This window comes from Leptosomus discolor, chromosome 19 (assembly GCF_034619465.1).
Source record: "Leptosomus discolor isolate bLepDis1 chromosome 19, bLepDis1.hap2, whole genome shotgun sequence".
NCBI lineage: Eukaryota > Metazoa > Chordata > Aves > Leptosomiformes > Leptosomidae > Leptosomus > Leptosomus discolor.
Genome location: NC_141409.1, coordinates 10,137,259 through 10,150,695, shown reverse-complemented (window position 1 = coordinate 10,150,695; position 13,437 = coordinate 10,137,259). Strand labels below are relative to the sequence as shown.

Below are 13,437 nucleotides of genomic sequence, written 5' to 3'. Positions count from 1 at the left end.
CTGATTTGGGGTAATGCAAGGGCATCAGGGTTGTCCAGGGTCATTAGGGATGTGTTAGTGACCTGCTACCCGCTTGCCCTTCCTTCACGTGGTCGATGAGTCTCTGTTCTCCATTCAGCTCCTGAAATGCATCACTGTTGGGGGATAGCAAAGGAAAAGGGAGTGTTGCTTCTCATGCATGCATTTTGTAACAGCAAGAAGACACAGGGCTCAAAGCAGGGAGACCTGAAATTCCCTCCCTTAGAGGAGGAGTTGGTGAAGACCGGAGCCTTCAGAGAGGGTTGTGCCCACCTGATTTTGCAAGAAGCGCTTGTTATTCCTGGGAATGGCTCAGCAGATCTCTTTCTTAGAGATTTAGATAAAAGATAAGTCTCTGAAGTACAATCAGCAGCCTGATGCGATGCAGGGAATTTGATCAGGATTTTCTAAAACCTCAGTGCAAGGTTTCTGGATACGCAAACCTCAGACCTGTGGCTGGGGTTTGGTGCTGAACCTGTTGGACCTGCCGGATTTTGGGTGGTTGGGCAAAAGCTCTGGGCTGTCCAGACCTTAGGTGTGTGAGCAGAGAATTTCAGACCCCGTAAGCCCCTCTGATAAAACTCTCCCAACCATTGCAATTAAAGCCCTTACCTGAACGATTCCTGCTTTCTCCGCAGAGCCCTCCGTTGGCAGCCCTCGGAGGGCTCCACAAAGGAGGGAAGTATTGTCATCAGCTGCAGCTCCACCGTTTTCTTTGGGAAGTTGCAGCTTCCTTCCGCTCATTTAAAGCCCCTGAGCACCGCTGGGTGACCCTCTGTCGGCGGGACGGACACTGGGATGGACGGACGGATGGAGGCTGAGCGGCTGCGCTCTGCTGAGCTCCCGGCAGGGCTGCCCGCCACGCGACGTGGGGTCTGCTGGCTCGTTGCACGGGCTTTAACAAACCTCTCCTGCCGTGCTGCTGGGGAGGGCTCAGCCCCTGGTTTTAAGCTTTGGGGAGGTCATCGCTGGTATTGGGAGTTTGTCTCGGAGGATGTGAGCATCTGTGCTTTCCTGTGATTTCATTTTCCTCCTCCAAACTGGGGGATGTTACTCAATCCTTATCCCCTCCTCCAGCTTTCTGTTATCATCTTGGGCTCAGCAGCTGTCTGATGGGGGTTTTATCCACACTTCTGGACTTTCTTTTTTTCTTTCCCATTTCTTTCTCTGGGGTAGCGTATGTAATGGAGGAAACAAGCCTGGCAGTCCTTGGAGGGGGTCAGCAAAACTTTCCTGGGATTAAAATAGGAAGAGCTGTCGCGGTGCTGGGCTGCTTGGCGGCGTGACAGCAGGCCTGGATGGGGGGACACGGTGCTGCTGCCCTCACACAGGCTTCTCCTGCCAGCAGAGAAAGCACAGATGCAGTTGTATCCTATACATCTTCAGTGCATACTTCAGTGTATCACTGAGCATTTCTTCTGCCTCGCTGGCTAATTGGATTTAATCGTTTGACCCTCTGCTCTGTCTCTCGCTCTTCCCATGTCCTCTTGACGTCTGCCACCTCAGAGGTGTTTGCCTCCGGTCCTCGCCTTGTTTCAGTAGTTCATGTGTTGTACGAAGTCCAGGAGCTCTGGTTAATGTTTGTGCCCACTCTGACTTGAGCGCTGCTGAGAGCCGTTCCTCTTGCCTCTGGGGCTGAGGCTTGTGCCTTCAGTTACTCCAGAGCCTCCCCTTGGTTTTGTTTGTTTATTGTTTTTACAATTTTATGCATATTCCAGCTTCCAGTTTATAAGCTTAATGTCGTTATTCAGGAGACCTTTTCCCTTTGAGAGCCCGTACATCGTGATGGGAAGTTCCTGTAAGGTAACTGGGAGCTCTTTGCCTGCTTGACCCGGGTGAGTGTGATGATCAACAAAGGTGCGAGGATGAGCAGGATGAGAGCAGGGCTCGGCAGCCTGTCCCGGCGTGCTGCGGTGCTGGGCTTGCTGCTGGACAGCCTGCCAGCAGTGCTGCCTGGCTCCGTGTTGTGCTTCTGTTGGGCAAAGTAGAAGCTCCTGGTGAGCTGGTGTGGGAGGTTCGCAGCCCCTCAGAGCTCTGGCTGGTCCTTGGCTTGCTGCAGGTTTGCTTTCCGCTGGTCCTCCCAGTTGATGAGCTATGGGTATTGGCTAAAATAAATGGTTGCTGTCCCTCAGGTGCTCTCCTAGGGCTAATCCTTGCTTGTGGGTGGATGTGAGGAGAGGGAGAAGCTGTGGGGAGGTCAGCGCTCATCAGCGTTTCGGGCTCATTAATCAGTCTGGCTAAGTGGAATTTGCCCGGCCCGTAGGCACTCTACGATAGGAATGTCTTTGAAATGGGGGGAAATAATAGCACTAAATTGTTTGAGAAATAATTTCATTCTCCAGTTCTCAATAGATAAATCTGCTGTCCAACAACTCGAAATTTAATCTGTCCATCCAAAGTAATTGATGAGCTGCGACTTGAATCCAAATGTGAATGGGAAGGGAAATTTTCTGCAGAGATGCTTTGTACCGTTTCTGCGGCTGCTCCTTTCTACCGGAGAGAATGGGGCAAAGCATGAGAAGGAACAAAGCCACGGAAGGTTTGGTGCTGCTCTTGGAGGGTGATGCAAGCTCCAGTTGTACTTTTGCCTCATTACTGCTCCCGAAACTCTGCTGGTAACACCTTGAGGTGGAGGCGAGCTAGATGGGGCCGAGCCGTTGGGAGGGATCAGATAAAGGTCGTGATTTGCGCAGTTTTAAAGGCAGAGTTGTGTCGGCTGCAGCCCTGTGGTGTCTGCTGGGTGCTTGGATGCTCTTGGACTTTCTCTCTGCTCTTGCCTTTGGAGCAAGCAAAGGGAGTTTCGATGTCCGTTCGCAACGTCAGGCTAGCGCAGGGGAACTTGACGTGACTTGGAGATGCCTCCTTTGGCTTTCTTGAGAGGTTTCCACCACAGGGTACCTGTTTCCCCATTGATCGTTGCAAATGATGTGTTTTCTCAATGAGGGACCCTCCCTTCCCTGTTTGCAAAAGCTGTGAGAAGCAGATGCTCACAGCTCCCTGTCGGGGACTTACTTTTCTTTCACCTGGTGCTTTCGAGCCGTGCCGGCAGCGAGATAAGAGGAAATCTGACATCACGGTCAGGAAGCACTAAAGAAAGTTCCTTTCGTCATTCGTCAGTGAGTTATCTCAAACGGCAAAGCTGCAGCATTCCTTGCGTGCTGCAGGACCCATTTCAAGCCCACGGCTTTGGCCGCGGTTCAGCGCGTGGCTGCCTGCCCGGTGCTATTGTGCGCAGCCCCGCTCCTCCCCAGAGCACTAACCCCGGCCGCCGGCAGCCGCTGCCTCTCCAAAAGGCCCTTTACGAAAAGCTGTGAGCTGTTGCATGATCCTGCCCTGCCAGACAAAATCAACTGCCCGGTTTCTTTCCTTTTCCTACGTTTTGTCGCATTATGACATGTCTCTCGGAGGCTCCCAAGCCTTGCCCTTCCCTCCCTTGTGCCATCCCAAATGCAGGGACCAGGGACTGCTCCAACGCTCACATGAACGTCCTCCCCATCCCACCTTGGGCAGGCTGGTTTTGGAGCAAACGCTGCTGCATTCTCTGGCTTTTTGTCTGCCTCTCTGCCATCTCCCTTTAGCAAAGCAGCTCTGGCGGGAGGCAGGAACTCAACGTGGCTTTCCAGCCTGTGATCACCTCCCCTGAGCTTGGGGGGGGGACAGTTTCCAACCTAACCCCAACGTGCTCGAGTAGTTGGATCTTTTCTGACGAATTTGCATCGGAAATGGCTGCTGTCTAGTCAGCGCAGGTGCCACGGGCGCCCAGTCATACGGGGACCACAGGGAGGGGTGGTGATAACTAGAACTGGGGTGTGAGGAGGAGCGAGGTGCTGAACTGCCGCACAGCCTCCTGCCCCTGGAGCTGTAGTTTCCAACTGCAGCAGCATCCAACCTGCCCTTCCCGCCCGGGGATGTGGGAGCAGAACTTCGGGGTGGTTGGGAATGTCCCGGTGCAGAGTTATCCCAAGTGCCCAAGTATCTGGGGTTATCCCAAGTACCAAATCGTCCCCCTCTCAATCTCCACTGAAGGCTTCTCCAATGCATTTATAAGTTTGCAGGTCAAGTTTCTGAGTTGCACTGAAAACTTGGCAGCAATACCCTTTCTATGCGCAGTGATCACCCAAGCAGTCTCTGAGCTTACTGCATGCAATAAAACCAATAATATCATGAAAACCTTCTTTAAACAAAGAACATCCCAGAAGCCACTGAGGAGTTTCCAGCATGTGCTGGGGGCTGCTCGCTGCCCTGCCTGCACCACGGTGGCTGTGGTCCTGCCTTGGCCAGGGCCCAGGTGGAGCTACCGAAATTGCAGCCACCCGGCTTTGCAAAGCAGGTTTCTGCCCGGCTGTGGCAGGCCAGGTGGTGGCTGAGAGCTATTTATTCATCTTAGGGCATTGCAGAGTGTTTAAAAATAAGTAAAGCTCTTCCGAAACTGTGATACAGTCCCATCCCTGCCCCCATTGCATCTTTGCTCTGGCTTCAGAGGCTTCCCTCTCCAAAGTGCCTTGCATGTGCTTTGCAGTGCCCGGGCAGCTCTCCCCATGCCAAGGACTTGTGCTGTGGCTGCTTTCGGAGCACGGCTGGCGGTACACTGGGAGATACTGGTATCCAAGGAAGATGCCGTGGTCTCTGGGGTCTGTTTCCAGAACTGAGCATCCTGGTTGCTGGGGGTGTCTGTCCCCAGAAGCGATGGCTGGCGGGTACCAAAGTTGTTTTGGGTGCGGAGGAGGGCGATGACAGGACTCGGGGTGTGCAGTGCTTGGGCTTCCACTGGCCCTTGCACCAAAGGAGATCGCAAGGACCCTGATTCAGCGCTGGCCTTGCTTGGAGCGTATAAATGACAGCATCGATTTTGGCCTGGCAGGGGGTGAATGAGCCCCATGGAGAACATTGATTTCTCTCTCTATCTTTCTCCTGTGGAGTGTTTACTTGTCCAAAGGTGTGATTGACTGGTAAATAAAATGTCCTCTGCACAGCTCATATTCAATTGTAGCTAATTTTAACACGTGGCCATTGAGTAGCGCTATTAAGCCAACAAGATCTTCCATCAACAGCAAACCGACCTCGAAACGCCTGTGGGCGAAAGCACAAGGAGGTGTTTGGCACATCGGTGAGAGAGAAATAGCGCAGGACCAAAGTGTGCCCCTACCACCCACGTGTGGGTTGTACCCACCCTAGCTTCTTGTGCACGAAGAGTGGGGCTAAAACCTACCTGCAGCTGTCATCCCAAGTGGTGGCTTTTCTTGTGGGCAACGTGGTGGCCTTGCTCTGCTGCCAGCTCCTCGATGGCAGAGCGGGACTGTGGTGCTGCTGCCTTTGTTTGTTGTGTTTTACATCAGGCCTTTTCAGCGGCTCTGTAAATAGATTATTGGCGTCTTCCTTGATGCTTGTCATCTGCCTGCTCTCAGGGACTGCCTGGCTTTTTGCAGGCGTCACCTGGAGCTGTGGGAAGGGCAGCGGCACTGCTGCGGGTGCCTGCTGCTTGTTTAGTAGCTGGTGGCGGGATGGCTTTCAGAATGGAATTGGGTGAGCAAAGGCAGTTGGATGCAGCTGGTGTTGAACAGCGTGGTTGGTCCTGTCCTTTCTCACCGGGGCCGAGCTGAGATGGGGGTAGCTCAGCCCGATCTAGACCCACGGTGGAGCTGGGGGTCGCTCCCTGTTAGAAGGGCTGTCAGGCCGAGGCGTTTGTTTGCTTGGATGTGTGATCTCTCTGCAGTCTCAGAAACGAGGTAGTGTGAACTTCGAGCTTTTCAGGAATCTGAGCCACAGAGGCATCGCGCAGAGGGTTCAGGTTTTCACACCCGTCGGGTGTCTTTCACTTGGCTGAGCAGCGGCGCTGTGAAAGTCCGTCTTTCCTGGGCACTTCAGCCTTTGTTGCTGCCTCAGCCTTTGTTGCTGCCCCAGCCTTGGGACGAGCGGGAGGTGGGGAGCGAATGCCGCAGAAAGGCAGGGCAGTTCTGCGGAGGAAGCTTGTATCTTGCTGTGTGTAATTATGGCTATAACTTGTGTCATTAACTCTCCAAACTGGAGGCTTAAAAGGATTTAAAATAAACACGTGCTAGAAATTTGAAATCAATGAGACTGCAGTACAACAGCAAATACACCCCTGCTGCAAGCAGCCGCTTTGCCGAGGGTGTAAATTCTTGCAGAGACCCAGAAGATAAAGTTATGAAATAACCCGTACCGGTGAGAGAGGCTGTAAAGCAGTTCCGAAAAAACCTCCCAGTCTAGACGGATTATATTTACTGCAGTGTTCATGTGAGATAGAGGAATGCCCTAGAAAAACAGAATTGTTTTCAATTTCTGCCTCCGGCACTTGCCTGTCTAATGAGAAGGCTCTGATGTGATGGGAATGTCCTGTGCTGGGGGAGCTCTGCTGTTGCTCGGTGGCTGGAATGGGGGAGAAGGGTAAAAGGTTATTTCGTTCTTTGTGTAGGTCAATCAGCCCGTTGTTAATGAGGTAGTCTTGCTGATCCGTCGCCCCGAACCTCGCGTGTAATCCCAAATGCAATGATAACAACAAACGGCATCGCAGCCATGTCTGTGGAGATACGATGGCCCCAAAGATTCTGCTCTGATTCTTGTCACTGAAAGAAAATTAAGCTATTTTATTTTGCTTTGAACTCTCGGTGAAGTTTGCCAGCAGTGTTTTTGCGTGGTGTTGGTTTGATGAGAACTTGGGGAGCAGAGACAGGGCTATGTGACAAAGCTGCGCTGACCAAGCCCACCCAAAGGCAGCTTGTGTCTTTGCGCCTGTTTGTCACATGGGGATGATTCACCCCTTTAAATTTACTTAGAATTTTAACGTGTCTGTTACGTATTTGTGAGGAATTTTCTGAAAAAAAGAAGAGTTGTTTAAAAATACAGCAATAAATTTATGGTATTTTGTGGACTAGCATGAGGGTGCAGAAAGAAATGAAATCAATTGGCTTGCTCAGTCCCTCCCAATGAAGGATGGAGGTGATGCAGCTGCAAAAATGGAGCAGGTTTTTATTCTTCTCATCGTAGCCCCCGTGCTGCCAGGCGTCACCATTGGAGCGAGACCATCCCCAGACTTAAATCCCTGACACTCGCAAACAAGCGACCAATTATTGCTGTAGTGAAAGGCAGGATTTTCTTGAACGAGAAACATAATGTTGCTCTGCAGGTTGAGCTATCTGAATAACTGAGAGTGGTCCCTAGAGGGGTGAGATTTCTGCCTCGTCAAATGGGCTGAGATTAAAGATAAGTAAAGCTTTGTGGAACCAGTCCCAGGGATTGTGCTGGTCTTGGGAATGGGATCTGAGCTGGGTCAGGAGCAGCTCCAGTGGCTGAGCCTCTGGACTGACCGCTGCCTGCTGGGAACGGGCTGTACACGGCTGGGTGAGATGCTTCACGGGTCTGTTAGCGTTCGTGGTGCCTGCAGCATCTGGGGATGCGACAGTAAGAGACCAAATGTTATCTGAACAAGTTGTCAATTGTTTCAGACCCCAAAGCAAAAAAAACCCCTAATTTTCACTGTCCCAATCTCTTGTTTGGGATGTGTGTACGCGTGCATGTGTACAGCAACACGTACAGCAAGTGGTGTAACGTGCCCCTTCTGTAGGGAACCAGATGGGATCATGCTGGAAATGGTTAAAAGTTCAACACTGGGCTTCTGTAGAACATCAGCTGTAATTTATATTTGGCTTCAGCCTTGAAAGGGAAACGGCCTGGCTTGAGTTTTCCAGCCCTTCTGCAGTGTTACCTTGTTTTTCAAAAGGGCGTTTGTTTCTGGTGCACAGCTGAGAACACAGGAGTCCTCACAGGGCACCAGGAGCCTGACATCTTCAGTAACAACAAATAAACTCATGCCTGGCTTTTCAGTGCAAGTTTCTAAGTCCCTGGTAACTTGTCTCACGTGTGAATTTAACTCAGTAAATCTCAGTTAAAATTTGTGCCTGTCTCGCTCACTTATTCCCTCCCTTTCTTTTTTTGTTTCCCCTAGTTTCTCTGTTTGAAGAACATACGAACCTTCCTAAAAGTGTGTCACGACAAATTTGGGTTAAGAAACAGCGATCTCTTTGATCCCTTTGACCTCTTCGATGTGCGGGATTTTGGAAAGGTAAGAGTGACCCCTGAGCTCCTGGGAAGCGACAGTTCTGGCGCCGGGGTGGTTCTCCGGACTTGCGCTGCAGGTTTTGGGTGAAAATATGAAGGTTTTGTGGTTTTCTGAGCAGCTTCTGCATCCTTAACCCATGCATTGGGCACCTGTTCCCCTGTGCCTGCCTATCTAGGGGCTGGTTCTGCTGTGTCCTTAGCGAAGGGAGATCAGGCGTTCAAGCTTTGGGCTTTAGATTGCCAAGCCTCCGCGATCGGTCGCTCAAGTAGCTGAAAAATGTCTTTTTGGGGGGGAGATTCAAAATATCTATGTATTTATGTGTTCATAAGAGCTGTTGGAAGGGGCTGTAGCCCTGGGGACTGGGTCCTCTTCCCAGCTCCGGCTGCCTCGCTGGGTGGCTGGGTTGAAGCCACACCGTCTCCTCGCCTGTGAGCTCCCCGTAGGGCCACCATGTTCAAACTGGTCTTAAGCATCATCACTGCCCTGCACAGACCAGCCTGAGGGGTTGAACGGTGCGACCCCAGCAGCACGTGTCCCTGTAGCAGTGTAACAGATCCTTACAAGCCTGGACCCAGGTTGGTACCAACCACGTGGCGAGGACCTTTCATCCACAACCACTTCTGGTTGTGCCCCGATGTGGGTGCGGACCTTGCGCAGTCCCTCCCCAGCCACTGCCACCTCTGTGCACGGCCGCAGGATAAATAGCTTTACTGCAGTGGCCATCAGTTTTGTAATATGGCCAGTGAGCATCCATGGGGCTCAGGAAGCTTCATGCCAGGGTGCAATGAGTCCCCTGAGTTTCTCAAAAATGTGTCTGGAGGTTTTTTTTTCCTCCTAGGTGCTGGCTGTTGTTTGTGCTGTGTGTCACCTAGATGGGAGAGGAGAGTGTGTGGTTTTCGTGTTTTGCTGGAATTGATGGGTGGCACCAAATGCTGAACGAGACCCAGCTGCGAGGGAGGAAAATCCTACGTGATTTTGACAAGTGGCTGTTGTTCTGATACCCTGGCTTTTGACGTGCACAGCATCAGGGCTGTGCTGTTACTGTGATGGATACCGGACTCAGGGAAGCTATTATGCAGGACAATTGCTATATTCTTCAGTGGAAAAGGTGTTAAAAGATTTATTAAAGCTCTCTATTGTTTTACCTATTTTGAGCTACCAGGCATAAGCTGCTGGAAGGCATCTTCTCTTCTGATTATCCAAAGAGTAGATTTTCACTGCTGATGGGGAAATATTATTTGATATTTATTGCCTAATTTATTTCTGGACCATTATCTGGAATGTGCAATTGCAGGGGCTTGTTTTATGAATTTTTTTGATTTATGAAATACAAGAAGGCTTTTGTTGTTCTGGGAATATGAATGCACAGAAGGAACCTTTTGGGCTGGGGAAAGAGCCGCTGCTAATTAAAACGCTGCTTTATCGTCACATTGTCTCTTGCTTTGTGCTGTTTCAAATTGCCTAAGATGCCTGTTAATAGAGCCTGGCGTTAAACACTGCTGGAACATGTCAGCTGAACAGATTTTGGTTTCCTTTTTGGTCCCGTTAGGGAACAGCTATTCCCTCCTCCTCCCGTTCACTTTTTTGGAGGGGGGACATTCATGTTTGTGTCTCGGGAAGGGAGATGATTTGCCATTCCCTCTTTATGACAACTGAGTTTTTTTAGGGGACTTTGGAAAAAAACCTTGTCATAAACTTCCAAGAAATCCAAATGTACTCCATTGGCTGTATCTCACTTATTTTCATGGGTATCATCATGCTCAAATGACCTTCTAAGACGTGGCAGGCACAGATTCTGCATACAAAAACCTCGCTGATCTTTTCCCAACGCAGTTTTTTTATCACTTTGGTGGAGGTATCAGCTGTTCAGGTCTGCACCACCCTAAATCCCTCTGGAAGCCTGTCAAAACATCCCCATTGTCTTTGCCACCTTTCATTCCCACATTATCCTCAGATCTGCATTCAACAGTGGCAAAGCAAATAAACAGGGAAAAATCTGCTGTTGACCAAAGTGCCTTTCCGTTTTGAGTCTCAGCGAGAGCAAAAGGAGCCTCTAATCCACGTTCCCACTGGCCAAACACAGACTTCACACACAAAAAATTCTTCCTGGAGCTATTCATTCCTTAGACCAATCAGTTTTTTTCGGTTACAAGACACTTAGGCCATGTAGGAGACTTTTCCAGAGCACAGTAAGAGTTGACCATTTAATTACGTAGAAACCTTGGTGGAGTGGTGTTGGGTGTTTCCTTTCTGGATGCCACTGCAGTAGTTATTTCTCTTCTCCAGACCAGTGAGACAGTGATTAGTAGTAGCATTTGGGTTTGCTGCAGTGTAATTACCGAGTAGAAAGGCAGGGGCTTGGGTTTGTGGTGCCAACCTATACGTAAAGGGCTTGTCCTTTGGAATCTGCAGGGTTCTTTAGGGTTTCTTAGTGTAAGAAAAACACTAGTGCTTTAGAAGAGGAAGAAAAATCAGATCCCTCAGTCTCGTCTTGACCAGCTGTTGTTACTCTGAGAGAGGTGTCCATAGCTCCCTTTGGTTTCTGAGCCAGGGCTTCAGCAAGGAGGAGCTGCTGTAGGATCAATGGAGCCTCCTTCAAAGGATCAGGTGTGATTGGGGGCTGCTCGAGTCCAGGAACATGAGTATTTAGCTCTGGTTTTGTTGCTTCCTTGAGTTTTAAGCTTGGGAAGTTACTTCTTCCTTACTGTCACCAGAATAACAGCTGGTGAAATGGGATCATGAACCATGTGGGCTTCTCCGGCCGAAATCCCTGTGGACTTGAAAAGCTCCATCTCTGCCTTCGTGGGATGTTGGGTAATTGGCAAGTGCAGGCTTTTGTCAAAGGGATGCGTCATGTTTCTTGTAATCTCCGTTGCAGTGTTTCCCAGTTACCCAAGGGAGTCAAAAGGCCAGTTTAAATTGCTCACAGCCAGTTTTTTCCCAATGTCCAGTTGTTAAGCCATCCAGCAGTGCCGAGGGACCTGCTGCGTTTCATGGCAGAGGTTACCAAAAGTGACCTGAGATGGTGACCTGTATTTCTGGCTGTGCCCTTTTAAGACACCTTAAAAGAATATATTGTTTTCTGCAAGCTGGCTCTCAATTTTATTTCCTTTTGGTTTAAACCTTACCCCTTTAAAACGGTTCAAAAGCTGTCTGTAATCACCAGTGCATTTTGCAGAAGTGTTTCTGTGGTGATGTCTCCCCTGCAGGGTGCAGAAGCAGCGCCCCAAGGAAGGAAACCCCTGTTAATATTGCCTTGTCCCTAATTAGGGTCTGATCTTGTAGGGGTGAGCACTGGGGTCCTCCGCAGGGGTGCTGTGTGGTCTTTGCTGGTACAGCCTGGCTCCTAAAAAAAGAAATAGAATAAAAAGCGAGTGCTCATGTACAGTGTGCTGTCGTACAGTACTTCATGCACATTTAATAGCACTGATGGTATAAAATGCAACTCTTATTGGACTTGCTAATTTATTGGCACCAACTATAATGAGATAAAATGTACATAAATATGGATTAAACTCTTTATCACTCTATTAGTCAGCATGATGGTAGCAAGGTTCATTAAAGGGAGTTACTCATTTTCAATAACTTGCAGTAATGTACTATTTTATTTTATTTTTAGAAATATAGTTCAAATATTCATAAACCTGTGGAGCGTGCCATTTATTAGCCTCCTACTCCTATTTGCTCTCCTAACGTGTACTTAATCGTCCTGACTTTCTTTTGAAGTTCCTGCGCTGCTCAAAAAAAAAAAAAAAAGCCTTTTTGTGAGACAGAGGTCTTTCCTGCCCTGACCCACGCATAGAAAACGATGTTGTTCTAAAAACGAAAAAGGGAAGCGGCTCACAGGTCAGCTGAAAAATGAGGAGACGCTGATACTGAGATTCAAGTAGTGTTTTTCACTCTGTTGGTTCTGGTCCAGAGGCTGGCGAGAACTGCACCAACCTCGCAGCTCGAGCAGGGCTCAGAGGAGAGGGGGTCTAGGTCAATCCTCCCTCTCAATTAATTCAATCCACCGAGGTTCGCTGGCACGTGTGACCCGTGGGTGGCTGACGGAGGACTTGTACATGGCTTGTCTTGCGTGTCTGAAGTGCCGGGGAGGAGACGTGCGTGCTGGGGAGGGTGAGCCTCAGACCCTGAGCCTGGCACGCTCCAGCGGCCACAGCAAGAGCCGCCGTGGTGGTGGGAGAGGACGGGGGAGCTGCCAAAGAGGGGATGTGCTGGTCCTGTCTGAGTTAAAGTGATGGGTGCCCTCTATAAAGCACATATGTCTTCAGAATAGCTTTTGGTGTGAAAGTGTCCCCTTCCTCCTGCTGATGAGCCAGCGTGGAGCACCCTTGGAAAGCCCGGGAGGGATCTCTCCTCAGTGGATGCTGTTGCAGGTTTGTCCCCAGCTTCATCACCAACACCCTGTGGTTGGAGAATCTGCAAAACGAGAGGTCCCACCTTGCTGGCCATCGGGACGGGGTGGTTGGGGGAGCTGTGGAGGGGCTCAACTGCCATCGTCCACCCCGTCCCTTTCTGACATACACACCCCATGCTCTTGCCAGAGAGTCAGAAAACTTGAGTTTTCTGCTTGGTTTCAGATAGAAGGGTGGGGAGCATTGTCAGAATTACTTTAAGGGATTAATAACTGAGAGTCGGTGGTTTGTGTTTCTCTGCTGAGAATTCCCCTCCCTCCATCATCTCTGACTTCACGTACAAGTCAATATTCCTGCAGCAGTATTTTAAAGGGAGCCTTTTTAACATAATTTAGGCATATAAAAGGGGGGAGATTGATAGGAAATAATATGGGGAGTTGAGAGTTGCAAGGCTTTCAGATAAACGGCTGCATTTTGGGTGCTGTGACCAAGCCAGCCCAACGCCTGCCCTCCCGCAGCTGTCCCGCTGGTGGTGGGAGCAGCTCTCCTTCTCCCGCTTTCTGACCTCTTGGAACCAAGACCAAATGAAAAGCGCTGCGTTTTTCTGCGTGCACCGAGCGATCGCGGCCGGGAGTGGAGAGGAGCGTCTGGCGGTGCTCCAGGCAACCCCATCCCCAGCTCTGCAGCGCCGGGGCCCGGCGGCTGTGCCTTGCCTCCTCGTTCGTTACGGATCCCCCCAGAGGAGCCCGCAGCCAGACAGCCCTTCCCGGGCTGTGTTCCTCCATGGCAGTTCCTCGGAGGGCTGCTTCCGCGGGGGTTGGATGGGTGTCAAGAAAGGGATCCTGGCGCAGATGAAAACCTTCCTAATTGCTGTGTAACTTGCACGGTGCGTGTGCAGGGGGTGGGGCGGGAAGTGAGAAGACTTCCCCAAAAGAAGGGCGGGTGTATCTTTTTTTTTTTAATTATTATTATTATTTTTTAATT

The 13,437-nt window shown here is 50.2% G+C and overlaps 1 protein-coding gene across 4 annotated transcripts in view; it reads left to right on the top strand.

The window, feature by feature from the left end:
• Positions 1–13,437, top strand: part of VAV2 (vav guanine nucleotide exchange factor 2) — a 145,336-nt gene that overhangs the window by 25,864 nt on the left and 106,035 nt on the right. For all 4 annotated transcript variants that reach the window (XM_086475501.1, XM_086475503.1, XM_086475500.1 and 1 more), the window contains exon 2: positions 7,982–8,098. In XM_086475501.1, the coding sequence (XP_086331627.1) occupies positions 7,982–8,098 (117 nt within the window). The remainder of the gene's footprint in view (positions 1–7,981; positions 8,099–13,437) is intronic.